We start from the raw sequence: 15686 nt of genomic DNA on the forward strand, positions 1-15686 counted from the left end.
CAGTTTCCCACCCTTTCCCCTGCGGTGGGCGCCGGATGCAAGCCCGGCTAGACGGCCCCCTTCCTTAAAGGGCCAGACGCCTCCGCAGCCCCGGCCTCCCCGACCGCTGATGGGGGTGAGAGTGGCTCGCCCCTCCTCTCTAGCTCAGGGAAGAGTTAACTTTCCAGACTTGGGTGTGTTGGGGGTCGGCATCAGTCCGGAATCCCTGCCCCGCGTCTCGCACCCGAGACGCCTGGGCCCGGGGCGGGGCAGGTGACGCCCCCACTTCGGAGGTGCCGGGCCTGCCCTCCCCTTCCGCCCCCGGCCCCCCCCCCCGGCAGGCTCCGCCCCTCTCTGACGTCACCGAGGCCCGCGTGGATTGGCCCACTGCGCCATCGCTCCCAACACTTCCTCCTGGGCCGCAGCCGCAGAGTTAAACTTTGGAGGGGGAAAAAGAGCCACCGGCTCCCGGCGCCGGGCGACCCTCCCTCCCCACCCCCAACCGCCGCCGGTAACGCCCCCTTCTCCGCGGCCCACGACCGAACTTTTCTCCAACTTCTGAGACCCGTGAGATTCCCTCCTTAGCACCCCGGCCCTCGGGATCCCTTTGCCCATCCCCGGGCCCGTCGGATCCTTGGGATCTACTCGATCCCCGACTTCCTATCCTCACCCCCGAGGCCTGGTGAATCCCTCGAGCCCCCTTCTTCATTGGATCCTCGTCTTAGAGCCAGTGGATTCTGGGATCCCCCCTGCTCCCTTTTCAAGCCTTTCTATCTCCAAGGGGCTTTTTGATCCTGAGCTCTCCTGATCCCTGAGATCCCGACCTACTAGATTTTCTTGATTTCTTGGACTTTTTCAATAACTGGATCCCCTCAAGCCATTAGATCTCTCCTTCATGACTCCCGGGTGTCTGATCACTAGATTACATTTCTTTAACTTCCCAGGGTCCCGCCATCCGCAAGTGCCCTCAACCTGCTAGATTTCTTTTCTCGTATCCCCGGGGTTACCGCGCTCCCAGCACCAGCTTCCGAGCGCCCTCGAATCCAGTGGCCCGGGGCTCCCGGGCTCGGGCTCCTTCAGCCGGATCCCGGGTGGGCGCCGGGCGGCCGGCGCCGGGCGGCCGGTCCCGGGACTCCCCCCACCTATGGCCGCCTCCCCCTCCCATCTCGCCGGGCTCCCAGGCTCTCCCGGGCCGGGGTCCCCTCCGCCCCCCTGCGGCTTGGAGTTGCAGTCGCCGCCACCGCTACTGGCCCAGGTACCAGCTCCGAGCTCCGGGGTCTCCTTCCACATCCAGATCGGGCTGACCCGCGAGTTTGTGCTGCTGCCCACCGCCTCTGAGCTGGCCCATGTGAAGCAGCTGGCTTGCTCCATCGTGGACCAGAAGGTGAGGGGAAGGGTTCTTCCCATCCAGCTTGGGGAGAGGTCTGGGGTGGGGGGCGATGGCAGGGGTGGCCTGGAGCCTGGCACAGGGGAAGGGGAAGAAGGAACATTAAGCCTTGGGTGACTGGGGGTGTGTGGATGGGGCATTTAGTCCCCTGTTGCCTCTTCACCCCACTAAGCCTTTGAGGGAGGCCTGAGCAGGGGTGGGGTGCTCGCTCCAAAGGCCTCCCCAAATTGCATGTCCCTGCATGTAGTTGTTTTCTGCAGCTAGCAGGGAGTAAAGGAGAGGCCAGATAGATGTAGAAGTGGGGAGGAAGGGGCAGGTGGGGCAGCAGATGGGGAACCTCCCCAATCAAGCCCATCCCCTACCTCCCATTTTGTGGAAACAGTAGAAATTGAAGCTGAGCTGGCCATGGCTATCGGGTGACATGTGTGGGTGTGGGTGCCTGCGCTAGCTGCCAAGGGCAAGTGAGGTCTCAGAGCCCAATCTCTGCCCCCCGCCCCAGGCCTGAGCTGTATGTAGAGGGGCTGGCTCCTCTTTGGATCCCCTAGAGGCTCTGGGGACTCTGTCCCCTCTCCTAATCACAGTGTCCCCACCCCCTCAGGTCTGATTCCAGCCTATTAAAACGGGTCTTCCCCAACCCCACCCTATTCTTAGTTTTGGATACCAGGGTCATCATGGCGGGAAGCTGGGAATCCTGGCAAGAGGGATTCAGGTAGAACTCAATGTGTGAATTCTAGAATGTTAAAAGTTAGGTTAGTGGGCTTCTCAGTTGTTGGAATTCTAGATTGTAAAAATGTTAGAATATTAGAATTCTAGATTGTCCAAATACACAACTGCTAGGTAATTGAACACGTCTGATATTAAAGTGTTCAGGGGCACCAGGCTGGCTGTCAGTAGAACATGCAACTCCTGATCTCAGGGCCATGAGTCCCACATTGGGCATAAAGCTTACTTAAAAAAAAAAAAAAGATTAAGTGTTTAAACATTAGAATCTTAGCTTGTTGGGATACTAAAACATTAAAATGGTAGAATATCAGATTCCTGGGTTGTTGGAATCCTAGATGTTAAAATGTTAGGATTTTGGAATGCTGGGTTGTTGAAATCCTTTAATGGTAAGATACTCAAATGCCCAGAACATTAAAATATCAAACTGCTGCTGATCCAGATTATTGAAATCCTAAAATATATCATGATAATACATTGGAACCTAAGATTTTATATATGTATAATCATATCATGTGAGCATGTTGGAATCCCCAAATGTCCAAATTCCAGAATCTTCTCAGACCCCCAGAAATGAATTCCTTGGGCTTCAGAGGAACATTGGGAGCTAGGCGTACTCCCCCATTTTACAGCCTAGAGACAGACACCCCCCCCCCACACACACACATACACAAGCAGTCAAGGCCCAGGCAGTCCCTGTCACCTGTGGACCCTCTCCCAGCAGACAGGAATATGGGGCTTCCTTGGCCCTTCCACCAAAACCCCCAAACCCACAGGTCCAGTTTTCACACCCAACTCAGCCTGCTCTTGGGGCAAACATATGGGGTGGGGGTGGGGTAGAGGGCAGATTGTCCCCTGGGTGTAATTTGTCTACTGCCCAAATCTTCAGCCTCCTCCCTCAGGCCTCACCCCAGTTTGGTTTTCTATCCTTTCTGTCCAGGTGTGGCTGGGCCCCATTTCTTCCTTCCAGCTGCTCCACCTGGGCAGTTTCACTTTCTGTTCTACCAGGTTTCATTTCCGCCCCCCCCCCACCCCTGCTAGGGACACCTGGGTCTTTTGGACATTGGGTGGGGGGCACCCTCGCTACCTCCAGCTCCTTTGAGCCTAGCTTTCCTGTCACCCCTCCTTTCCACCCCCTCCCTGAGTCCTAAGTCCCCTTCTTCCAGCTGGCCCCACCCCAGTGCTGGGCCTGGAGCCAGGTAACAGGGACAATAGATCCAGGAAGGAAGCTGGGGTGGGGTGGGGGCATAAAGGAGGGGGTGTTCACTTAGCACCCCTCCTTCCCCCCACCCCCTGCAAATTCTAATAAGTGCTCGTGCTCCCAGAGCCACACTCCCTCCCACCTCAGCTTCCCAGTCCAGCCACCAAACTCTGCTGGCGCCCTCTCCCCGCACACCTGGGGCCCTGGCACCCTGCCCGCGGGAGCTGTGAGCTGCGCTGCGCTCTGCGCTCGCTTGGGAGGCAGCAGGCAGGAAGCGCAGGGCTGCGGGGTCTCTGTTTCCGGGGGAAACTGCGGGCCCTGCCCTGGGAGTGTTCTAGACGGCTGCTGAAGGCAAGTGCCGAGCCTTTGAGCCTTTCCGTCACCACCTCCTTCTCTCTCCCGCCCCTCAGTTCCCGGAGTGTGGCTTCTACGGTCTTTACGACAAGATACTTCTCTTCAAACATGACCCCACGTCGGCCAACCTCTTGCAGCTGGTGCACTCGGTTGGAGACATCCAGGAGGGCGACCTGGTGGAGGTGGTGCTATCTGGTGAGCATCGGAGGCCCGCCTGGGGGCCTGGGGGTGCAGCCTCTAGCGGGGGGCAGGACATCTGGTGGAGGGAGAGGAGAGGTGGGCCCAGAAACACGTTTTTACAGTCAGGGCCAGTGGTTCAAAGCCCTGGTTGCAAGTTAGTCCCCTATGAGCTACCGCCCCGGAATGGGTGAATATATAGCTTGTGCACACAGTGGAATTTGCTCAGCACAGAACGTAGGCGATGTCCAGCACCATGGGTGAATCTCACAAACTTAATGCCAAAGGCAGATGCTACGTCAGACTCCGTATTGTAAAATTCCATTTATGAAGCACAGAGATGGATACAGTTAGGAGTGAGGGTGGCCAATGCCCTTTGAGAAGGTGCTCTGTTCTCCACCTCGGCAAGGGGCATCGCTACCATCACCTGCGGGGCAGGAGGGAGATCTCTGGGGATTGATTTAAACTTCCATTTATTTATCAGGATGTTGGTGACACAGTGTGTGCAGTTTGACAGTTCGGTGAGCCATGCACTTGAGATATGTCTTTTTCTAGATGTTTGTTCTACTTTGATAGAGTTGTTGTTTGTTTTTTAAGGTTTTATTTATTTGAGAGAGACAGACAGACAGTAGAGCAGCAGGGAGAGGGTGAAACAGGCTCCCTAAGGAGCAGGCAGCCCAATGAGGGGCTGGATCTCAGGACCCTGAGATCATGACCTGAGCTGAAGGCAGATGCTTAACCCACTGAGCTACCTGGGCACCCGAATACAGAATGTTAAATATTCTGATGCCCATGCCTCCATCCCACTGAAATGCTAGATGAAATCAGACTCAGATGCCTTGGTGGCTCAGCAGTTGAGCATCTGCCTTCCGCTCCAGTGCCTGGTGATCAAGTCCAGCATTGGGCTCCCCGCAGGGAGCCTGCTTCTCCCTCTATGTCTCTGCCTTTCCCTCTGTGTGTCTCTCATGAATAAATAAATGAAATATATATATATATATATTTTTAATTTTTTTTAAATTTTTATTTATTTATGATAGTCACATAGAATGAGAGAGAGAGAGGCAGAGACACAGGCAGAGGAAGAAGCAGGCTCCATGCACCGGGAGCCCGACGTGGGATTCGATCCCGGGTCTCCAGGATCGCGCCCTGGGCCAAAGGCAGGCGCCAAACCGCTGCGCCACCCAGGGATCCCTGAAATATATTTTTTTAAAGAAATCACACTCTGAAGGGTTAGATGAAGTCTGTACCTCACTATTTCAGCCAGAACCTAGTCACCCACTGGCTGTTTGCATCTGAGAGATGAGTAAACTCAGCACCTCAAAGGAGTGGACAGCTCAAGGTTCTTCTAGGAGCACGGGGGATAGGGGGGTACCTGCCTTATTCTTGGCTGCATTTCCACCCCCAGCCCTTGCATAGTGCAATGCTCAGTAGAATGGGTTGAATGAATGGATGGCAATTAGCAGAAGTTTGGATGTATGGCCCTGGTGATCTTTTTCAGGTTTTAAATACCCTTGTGGAGGCTGCCAACTCTTGGATTTGTATTCATCCAGGTCTCCCTCTGCTAAATCCAAATCTTGGTCATATAGCTTGTCTCCCTGACACTTTTACTTGGCAGCTCTAGGCATCTCAGATATGGCCTGTCCAAGACAGAAATCTTGATTTTTGTCATCCTTTCTTCCAGCAGTGTTCTGCACCTTGGTGAAGGTCATCACCATTCACTCAGGTGCTCATGCCCCAAATCTTGGGGGCATCCATGACTCCTCCTTTCCTCTCACCCATTGCTTGATCTGTCATAGAAACAAGTGGTCTTACCTTTAGCATACATCCTGAATCTATTTCTTACTACCTCCTCTGGTCCCCCTGCTTAGAGTGTTACAGTAGCTCGTAAGTCAGATCATGACACTTCACTGCTCAGAATTCTCCCATGGCTCCCCACTACACTTGGAACAAAATGAAACTCCTCAATATGGCCTTAAGGCTGTCCATGATCTGGCCCCTGCCAGTTCCCGGAATTCACCTGCTACACTGTCCCCCTTACATTTTTTTGTTCTTGCCATGCTTGCCTGTTCTCTGTCCCTTGAACAAATCAAGCCTTCCTCTCATCTCCAAGTCTTTGTACTAGCTCTCAGTGCCTCCTTCCCCACCTCTTTTTCTCATAGCTAGCTCCTTCATGTTATTTGGAGTTGAGCTTGAATGCTATTTCTTCCAGTGTCTGAAATTTCCTTATTTGTATGTTTGCGTTCCCTGTCTGTCTCCCCCAAACATATCAGCTCCCTGAGAGTGGGGTATAAATCTGTCTTGTTCATAACTTTACCCAGAGTGTATAAACAGTGCTTGTCACATAGAAGAGAGTCCCCTTTCTGTTGCACAATAACAAGGAAAAAAGCTCAATATTAGACTGAAATTCAGGGGTGAGGTTCGAGGTAGAAAAGAGAATTAGTCCTAAAATGAAATTTTAAAAGCTAACAGGATCACCTGGGTGGCTAGTCGGTTAAGCGTCTGCCTTCAGTTCAGGTCATGATCCTAGGGTCCTGGGATCAAGTTCCACATGGAGCTCCCTGCTGCTTCACCCTCTCCCTCTGCCCCTACCCTCACCCCCTGCTGGTGCTCTGTCTCTCTGAAATAAATAAATAAAATCTTTAGAAAAAATTTAAAAACTAACATTTATTGAGTACTTTCTATGTTCTCTGTTTAAATAGCTCTGGTTAAATTTTTTTTTTAAATTTGTGCTTGGTGGGATCCCTGGGTGGCGCAGTGGTTTGGCGCCTGCCTTTGGCCCAGGGCGCGATCCTGGAGACCCGGGATCGAATCCCACGTCAGGCTCCCGGTGCATGGAGCCTGCTTCTCCCTCTGCCTGTGTCTCTACCTCTCTCTCTCTCTCTCTATGACTATCATAAATAAAAAAAAAAATTAAAAAAAAATAAATAAATTTGTGCTTGGTTTGGCAGCACATATACTAAATAAAATTGGAACGATACAGAGAAGATTAGCATGGCCCCTGCACAAGGATGACATGCAAAAATGTTTTAACATAAAAAAAAATTTTAACATAAAAAAAAATACAGGGCACCTTGCTGACTCTGAGTGTGCAATTCTGGATCTCAGGGTTGTGGGTCGAGCCCCACATTGGGTGTATAGATGACTTAAAAATAAAAACTTAAAAAAAAAAGAGCACTGTGAGTTTTCCATATGTTGATTCATTTAGCCTTTAAAAAAAGAATCCATAAAGAATACTATTGTGATAGTGGGCATGTTCTTTCCTAGATACCTGCATGCCTCATACCCTTACCTCCTTCAGGCTTTTGCCCTAATGACACCTGAAGGAGGCCCTCCTCAACCACCTATTTAAAATTGGACATCCTGTACTTTATCTCTCTCCCTTAATTTTTCTCCTAAGCACTTATTGACTTCTAGCTTGTTGTACATAAATTTTTTGTAGTTGTAATTTATTTCTGGAATATAAATATATATATATTGCATATACTTATATATGTAATATACAAATATATATATAAATTACATTATATATTTTAATAAATTATGTATAAGCATACATAATACATATATATAAAATTTTACCCTGGGGAAAAGTGCCAAGTTATACATATAGAGATAAAGAACATCAAATGAGAGCATGCAAGTGTCTGTTTCGGCTGACTTGTGTCTTCCAGGGTTCCCAGTTTATATTGGTTTTCAATAAATATTTGTCCCATTACTGAGATGAATTGCTTGAGAGGCTTTTTTTAAAAATAATTATTTGAGTATAGTGGACACTTACTGTATATTTTATTACTTAAACATTTCCAAGAGGCATTAAGTACAGTACTAAAATCATGAACTTTGGAGCTACACTGGCTGGGGTTTTTCTTTTTTTTAAGATTTTATTTATTTATTCATGAGAGATACACAGAGAGAGAGAGAGAGAGAGAGGCAGAGACACAGACAGAGGGAGAAGCAGGCTCCATGCAGGGAGCCTGGTTTGAGACTCGATCCTGGAATTCCAGGATCATGCCCTGAGCCGAAGGCACATGTTCAACCACTGAGCCACCCAGGCATCCCAGATTTTTAAAATATATTTATTTGACAGAGAGAGAGGAGGTGAGCAAGAGAGCACAATCAGGGGGAGGGGCAGAGGGAAAGTGAGAAGCAGAGTCTGGGCTGAGCAGGGAGCCCCATGTGGGACTCTATCCCAGGACTCTGGGGATCATGTCCTGAGGCGAAGGCAGATGCTTAACCAATTGAGCCAGCCAGGTGGCCCCTTTTTTAAAAAAAAAAAAAAACATTTTATTTATTTGAGAGAGAGAGAGAGTACATGAGCAGGTGAGAGGGGCAGAGAGGGAGAAGCAGACTGAGCAGAGAGTCCGATGCAGGGACTTGATCCCAGGACCCTGGGATCACGACCTGAGCTGAAGGCAGAAACTTAATCGACTGAGCCATCCAGGCACCCCTGGGTGATTGTTAAATAAGAATACTTATTTTCGGGCAGCCCTGGTGGCTCAGCAGTTTAGCGTCGCCTTCAGTCCAGGGCCTGATCCTGGAGACCCGGGATTGAGTCCCTGCATGGAGCCTGCTTCTTCCTCTGCCTGTGTCTCTGCCTCTCTCTCTCTGTGTGTGTGTCTCTCATGAATAAATGAATAAAATATTTAAAAAAAAAAGAATATTTATTTTCTTTGTTTTGGTTGTCTGCCTCCCTTACTAGAGGCCAGGCAGGGAATTTGTCTTTTGGTTCTGTGTGGTGTCCCTAGCATCTAGAACAATGCTCAGTAAATGTTTATTGGATTTCCATTTTGAAGATGAGACAACTGAGATACATAGGTATTTGGCCTTTTCTCTAGATGCTCAAGCTCCATCCTAGACCAAGTAATCAGCAACTTTGAGGGTAGGACCCAGGCATGGGTATTTTTAAATTTTATTTTAAAGTGTTTAATTGTGGGGCACTTGGGTGGCTCAGTCAGTTAAGTGTCTGCCTTCAGCTCAGGTCACGATCCAGGCTTCCTGCTCAGGGGGGAGCCTGCTTCTGCCTCTCCCTCTGCCTGCAGCTCCCCCTGCTTATGCTCTCTTTCTCTGCCAAATAAATAAAATCTTTAAAAAAGTAAAGTAAAATACTTAATTGTGAAATATACATAAAATTTACCATCTTAACCATTTTTTAAATTTTTATTTATTTATGATAGTCACAGAGAGAGAGAGAGAGAGAGAGAGAGGCAGAGACACAGGCAGAGGGAGAAGCAGGTTCCATGCACCGGGAGCCTGACGTGGGATTCGATCCCGGGTCTCCAGGATCGCGCCCTGGGCCAAAGGCAAGCGCCAAACCGCTGCGCCACCCAGGGATCCCCCATCTTAACCATTTTTAAGTCTCTTGTTAGGTAGTGTTAATTACATTCACACTGTCATGCAACTATCTCCAGGAGTGTTTTCATCTTGCAGAACCGAAAATCCGTACCCACTAAATAACTCCCCAGTCCCTGGCTTAGGTGTCTTGCCCAGTGGTGACGCTGGGATTGGAACCCTCTAGAGTATAGCATGCGAGCAAATGAAGGAAGGCAAGATGAAACCTTGCCGCCTGGAAGCTGGTGAGAGCCCCGGGAAGGTACCCCGCTGCCCCGGCTCAGCCATCCACCCCCTCCCTGCTGCCTGCAGCTTCGGCCACCTTCGAGGACTTCCAGATCCGCCCTCACGCCCTCACGGTTCACTCCTACCGAGCGCCTGCCTTCTGCGATCACTGCGGGGAGATGCTCTTCGGCCTGGTGCGCCAGGGCCTCAAGTGTGATGGTGAGGGTAGAGGGGCTGGAGGCGGGGCCCAGGGGCAGGGGGCGGGGCCCAGGGTGCGGCGGGGGTGGAGCTCCTATGTAGGAGGCGGCGCTTCGAGGGAGAGGTAAGGCCCAGAGGCACCGCTTGGGGGAGGAGTTAGAGGCGGGGCTTGGGACGGGGCGGGGCTCGGCTCTGGAGGTGGAGCCTGAGGTGGAGCTCCGAGGGAAAGGTTAGGAGGGAAGGGTAAAGCGCTGAGCTTGGAGAAGGGGAATGTGCCCAGGGAAGAAGGTGGAGCCTATATAACAGGGAACAACCAGAGAAACAGTCAATAGGAGGTGTATATTAAAGGATATTTGAAACGAATTGGCTTACAGGATGATGGGGGCTGGCTAAACTACTCTGAAATCCGGTCAGAAAGGGCAGCCTGGATTACCTGGCAGAAGCAGAAGCTGCTATCTCCAGGCAGAATTTCTTCATCTGGGAAATCTCAACTCTGCTTTTTAAACCTGTCAACTGAAACGGGCCCACCCAGGTTAACTAGGATACTCTCCCTCACTTCAAGTCATCTGATGGTGCACTTAAATCCCACTGACAAAATATCTTTACAGCAACCCTTGCATTCGTGTCTGAATTACTGGGGCTGCCAGCCTAGCCAGGTTGACACATAAAGCTGACCATCAGAGTCCGCTCCCTATTGACCAGGCACCTCAGTGTGCCAGGGCTGCCATAACCAAATACCGCAGGCCGAGTGGCTTAAACACCACATATTTATAACTCACAATTCCGGAGGCCGGAAGTTTAAGATCCAGGTTCAGACAGGGAACCTTGGTTCCTGGTGGGAACCAAGCCATCTGGCTTGCAGATGGCTGCCATCTCTCTGGGTAGCTCACATGGTGTGCGGAGACACAACAGTTTCTCAAGTGTCTCCCTTTTACAAAGACCCCAGTAGCATGGGATCAGTACCCCACCTTTATGGCCTCATTTAACCTTAATTATCTCCTTAAAAGATCATTTTCAAATACATTCACATTACAGGTTAGGGCATCAACATATGGATTTGAGGGGATGACCACATGTTCAGTCTACAAGTACTCATACACATGTCCTTAAACCATACTTTAAAAATAAAAATAAAGGGGTGAACACATAACCAAAATGTCTCAAGGTTCCACAGGTCCACTCTTCCCATCTTTGACACTTCTGAGCAAGAACATTGAGATCTCACCTTGCCTGCAGATGAAAGCCACATAGCTGCCTTGACTATACACACAGCATTGAAGACCATCCATTCCATGAAGACTATCTGCACCTGCATTGACTGTTTAGTATTCTCTTATGTTCCATCATCTGAGGATCTCCAGCTTCGTGGTGGTCACGCTTATATGGAAATCTTGAGTCTTCAGTGCCCTGTGTTGCAGATGAGCATTGACTGGGATTGTTATCAGGCAGCCCTAAATATAACTATGGTATTTAAGGGCTCTAGGGATGACAGCCACATCAGACCTGCAGAAAACCGATTCAGTGCGTTCAGAGCTGCTGTCAGTACTGCCATCATGCACAAACCATATCCAACTCTTAATGTCTTGGCATATGTAACCATCACTGCGCAATGTCATTAATTATTTTTTTAAAAGAGGGAGAATGTACATATGCACATGATAAAGGGGGAAGAGGGAGAGGGAGAGAGATAATTTTAAGCAGGCTCCATGCTTAGCAAGGAGCCCAACACAGGACTCAATCTCAAGACCCTGAGGATCATGAGCTGAGCCAAAACCAAGATCCAGACACCCAACTGATTGAACCACCCAGGTGCCCCTCATGTCATCCATTCCAATGGACATCCTTAGCACAGACTTCATTGGCTCAACATCATAGATGATGGTCTTCGTTCGTGTGGTTCCAAAGGAATCACAAATGACTGTTCCTAATGCCGTTAACACCTTCTGATGGGAGTCTGACTCTACCTTGATACTCACATAGGGAGTCAGGGATGAGATTTTGAAGTGCTATGGAGCACAGGAGTGAGTAAAAACCAACACTGGGAAGTATTTCCTGTAGGCAAAGGTCATTTGCCAACCTGAAGCTCTTCCCGAAGCACAACCTTCAAGAAAGTCTATGATAGCTGGGCTACCAGAAGACAGGATTCATAAGGTGGCCCCAAAGAAGCTTCCAAAGGTGGGAGGAGCATTCTTCACTGCAGAACAGGGAGCCATCCTGGGATGATTTGGAATCACTGGAGATGTGCTGGAGCAAGTGCTCAGGAAGCCCACCAAGAAAATAAGCTGAGCCTGATTCTTTCATGGACAAGGATTTAAAAAAAGAAAAAAAAAAAGATAAATTAGGAAAGAAATGACCATAAAGTCATACTTCTTTCTGATATGATAGAATCGTCCCGAGTACAGTTGAAAATGTGCTAACCCTTTCCCCAGAAGACAATGTGTGTTCACACTTTTCCTTCAATACCCTGTAATTTAAATGTTATACGGTGCTCCCTTCGGCGGCACGTAAACTAAAATTGGACCAATACCATATTAAAAAAATAATAAGTATTGTGTTAGAGGATGAGGGGAGAGAAGGAATAAGATAAAAATATTTGGTGCACATATATCAGAATAAGGAAGAAGTAGGCATTGCTAGTATGCTCCTCCTTTGTGCAACTGGTACGGTGGTTGTGGCTTCCTTCTGCCACTACCCAGTCCACATTCCTGGGGCCCTTAGCAAGCACCTCACCTGCTCATGGTTCTTTGCCTGGTGACTGGCCCAGAACCTTCTAGGCCAGTAGCACTTCTACCTGATTTGGGTTTTTATACTTTTTCATTGACTTTAATGGCACTACTAGGGGGCCCTCCTGAGACAGCTGCTGTATTCCTAATCTACAGAGAAGGCAAAGAGGGTGGGGCGGAGCTTTAGAGCTCAGGACTGGCGAGAATAAGTCTCTGATCGTCTGGCGCCCCCCGCAGGCTGCGGACTGAACTACCACAAGCGCTGTGCCTTCAGCATCCCCAACAACTGCAGTGGCGCCCGCAAGAGGCGCCTATCCTCCACATCTTTGGCCAGTGGCCATTCTGTGCGTCTCAGCACCTCTGAGTCCCTGCCCTGCATGGCTGATGAGCTGGTGAGGGGCTGGGAAGCGGGCAGCCCGGGGTGGGGGGCGGGCAACAGGGCCCAGGCACGGGGTCACCCACTAATGTGTCCCCTCCCATCTTGCTGACCCCAGAGCCGTAGTACCATGGAGCTCCTGCCTCGCCGCCCCCCATCCTCCTCCTCTTCATCGTCTGCTTCCTCCTACACGGGCCGCCCCATCGAGTTGGACAAGATGCTGCTCTCCAAGGTGAAAGTTCCGCACACATTCCTCATCCACAGCTACACACGGCCTACCGTCTGCCAGGCTTGCAAGAAACTCCTCAAGGGCCTCTTTCGCCAGGGCCTGCAGTGCAAAGGTCAGTGGGGCCCCCATGGGGTGATGGAGGGGGGTCAGAAGGTCCTGACACACACACACACACACACACACACACACACACACACTTAGAAGCTTGGGACCTCTCTCACCTGGGCTGGTGGCAGGATGTAAGATTCCCAGTACTATGGGGTCACCTGTCTGGTTCAGTTGGTGGGGCCTGTGACTCTTGATCTCAGGGTTGTGAGTTCCAGCCTCATGTTGGGTGTAGAGATAACTTAAAAATAAAACCTTAAAAAAAAAAAAAAAAAAAGAATCCCAGGATTCCGATCCTTAGGAGCATAGGGCCTCAGAAGAGTGCCCTGAATCCTGGTGTTTTAGAAACTTTGGAATTCTGGAATCCTAGAACCTCAGTCAGTTGAAACTTAGAATCCTAGAACCTTAGAAATTTAGATCTATAAGCCACTTATTGTGGCATTCTAAAACTGCAGAACTTGAGAATTCTAGAACTACAGAACTGGAATCCTAGGCTTCCGGAATTCTGGATCCTAGGATTCAGCAAAAAGAACCACAGAACTTCAGACTCATAGATCCTAGAACTACCAAATTATAAATTCTTGGAATATTAGAACTTTAGAACCATGGGATTTGAGAATAATAAAAGCCTAGAAGCATTAAATGAGATCCTAGAGTCCCATAAATCTAGGACACAGAACTCTGGATTATCAAATTTCTAGAAAACCAGACATCTAGATCTATAAAAACTTATAATTCTAGAATCTCACCCAATTCTAGAATTCGTTGAAACTGTCAAATTCTAGAATCTTAGATGTGCAGAGCTAAAGAACAATAGGAACATGAAATTATAGAATCTCGGGTGTATGGAATCCTAGAACCTTGGAATCATTAGATTCTGGAGGCTTCACAGTCCAGAAGTTGTAGAACTCTAGAGTCACTGATTTCTAGTCCAGAAATTGTAGAACTATAGAGTCACTGATTTCTAGAGTTTAGATATTGAAAACCGTAAAACCTTGGACATCAAGGAGCCTTATTAGTCTAAAATCATAGATACGTCAAGTTCTAGAAACTTGGACATTGAAATCTGGAGTCTTAGAAATCCAGAATAAAAAAAAATTTAAAATCATATGAGGATGTGCTATTGGCCTCTAGTGGGTAGAGGTCAGGGATGCTGCTAAACACCTATGATGCACAGAACAGCCCCTGCAACAAAGAATTACCTAGCCCCAAATATTCTAGACTCAAAGAGGGACAACCAGAGAAGGTTCAGCTAGGTTTCCTGCCCCAGCAGGAAACAAAACAGCAAAAGCAGAATCTTTTGGGCCTGGGGTTTAGGAGTCAAGGTTCAACCCTTTCCAGGTGACCTGTCTCTCCCCTCCCACCTGTCCGCTTGTTCCCTGTCCTCATACCAGACTGCAAGTTTAACTGTCACAAGCGCTGTGCCACCCGTGTCCCTAACGACTGCTTAGGGGAAGCACTCATCAACGGAGGTGAGAGGCTGTGGGCTGAGTGGGAAGGGGGGCATGGGGTGGGACTGGGCAGAGGCCCCTCTAACACCCCTGTCCCCCTAGATGTGCCGATGGAGGAGGCCACCGATTTCAGCGAGGCTGACAAGAGCTCCCTCATGGATGAATCTGACGACTCCGGGGTCATCCCAGGCTCCCACTCGGAAAATGCCCTCCACGCCAGTGAGGAGGAGGAAGGCGAGGGAGGCAAGGCCGAGAGGTACCCAGGCCATCCTTCAGGGAAGACCCTTCCTATCTCTACAGTGGGTTGACAGCCCCCCCTCTAAAACTCCCAGGCACCCACACTTTGTTTTTTAATTTTCCCTTTTTCCTGAAAAATGCACATGGCTAGAAAGTTTTCATAGAAGCAGATGTTAATTTATATTGTAATTCTTTGGGGGGAACTGCTAATACAATCATTCAAGAGGTAGATAGTTACAACTCTTTCTGCCCAAGGGTCCTGTTACCATGCATTTTGTTATTGTTGTTGTTGTTAAGGTTTCATTTATTTGTTCTTGAGAGACACACAGAGAGAGGCAGAGACATAGGCAGAGGGAAAAGCAGGCTCCCTGCAGGGAGTTTGATGCAGAACTCGATCCCAGGACCCCGGGATCACAATGTGACCCAGAGGCAGACACTCAACTGCTGAGCCACCCAGGTGCCCCTGTCCTCGGGCTTTAATCAAACCACTTTTTTGCACCCTCCCCCCCCAACACACACACAAAATTAGTAGCTAGTCAAACCCTCCTACTTCCCTGTCTCCTAGCTGCTTAGCTCCTCTCCCTGAGGATGCCACTGGGATCAGCTGCTGGCAGGCCCTTCCAGAAAGTCTGTGTTGCAAAGTGACAGTGCAGAGAGTAAGAACAGGACTGCTATATCGCCTCAGGCAGGAGATTAATCTCTCCAGGCCCTCAGTTTTCTTCATCAGTAAAATGGGGATTCAGGAAGATCTACCTTTAAGGATTGTTGTAAGGGCAAAGTGAATGAATAGGAATTAAATACCTAAAATAGTGCCTGGCACACAGTAAGCATTCCATAGTGTTAGCTTTTCTCGCAATATACTCAAATCTTAGAAAGGAAGGGAAACTACCCACTTTCTTATAACCATTTTGGCCTCAGATTGACTTGTATGGCCTAAGCAAGTCCCTTCCCCTTTAGATGCCTTAGTCTTCTCATCTATTAAATGAGGGGAAGGGG

General features: G+C 49.3%; 1 protein-coding gene and 1 pseudogene across 1 annotated transcript in view; both read left to right on the forward strand.

Annotated features, from left to right (window-relative positions):
• The first annotated feature begins 477 nt into the window (after positions 1-477).
• The window catches only part of PRKD2 (protein kinase D2), a 34453-nt gene continuing 19244 nt past the window's right edge, over positions 478-15686 (forward strand). The window contains exons 1-7 of the mRNA XM_055310512.1: positions 478-1363; positions 3698-3836; positions 9459-9590; positions 12530-12684; positions 12787-13009; positions 14397-14474; positions 14556-14709. Coding sequence (XP_055166487.1) covers positions 1124-1363; positions 3698-3836; positions 9459-9590; positions 12530-12684; positions 12787-13009; positions 14397-14474; positions 14556-14709 — 1121 coding nt within the window. The 5' untranslated portion in view covers positions 478-1123. The remainder of the gene's footprint in view (positions 1364-3697; positions 3837-9458; positions 9591-12529; positions 12685-12786; positions 13010-14396; positions 14475-14555; positions 14710-15686) is intronic.
• LOC129501146 (U6 spliceosomal RNA) lies at positions 6751-6864 on the forward strand (annotated as a pseudogene).

This window comes from Nyctereutes procyonoides, unplaced genomic scaffold (assembly GCF_905146905.1).
Source record: "Nyctereutes procyonoides isolate TBG_1078 unplaced genomic scaffold, NYPRO_anot_genome, whole genome shotgun sequence".
Taxonomy (NCBI): domain Eukaryota; kingdom Metazoa; phylum Chordata; class Mammalia; order Carnivora; family Canidae; genus Nyctereutes; species Nyctereutes procyonoides.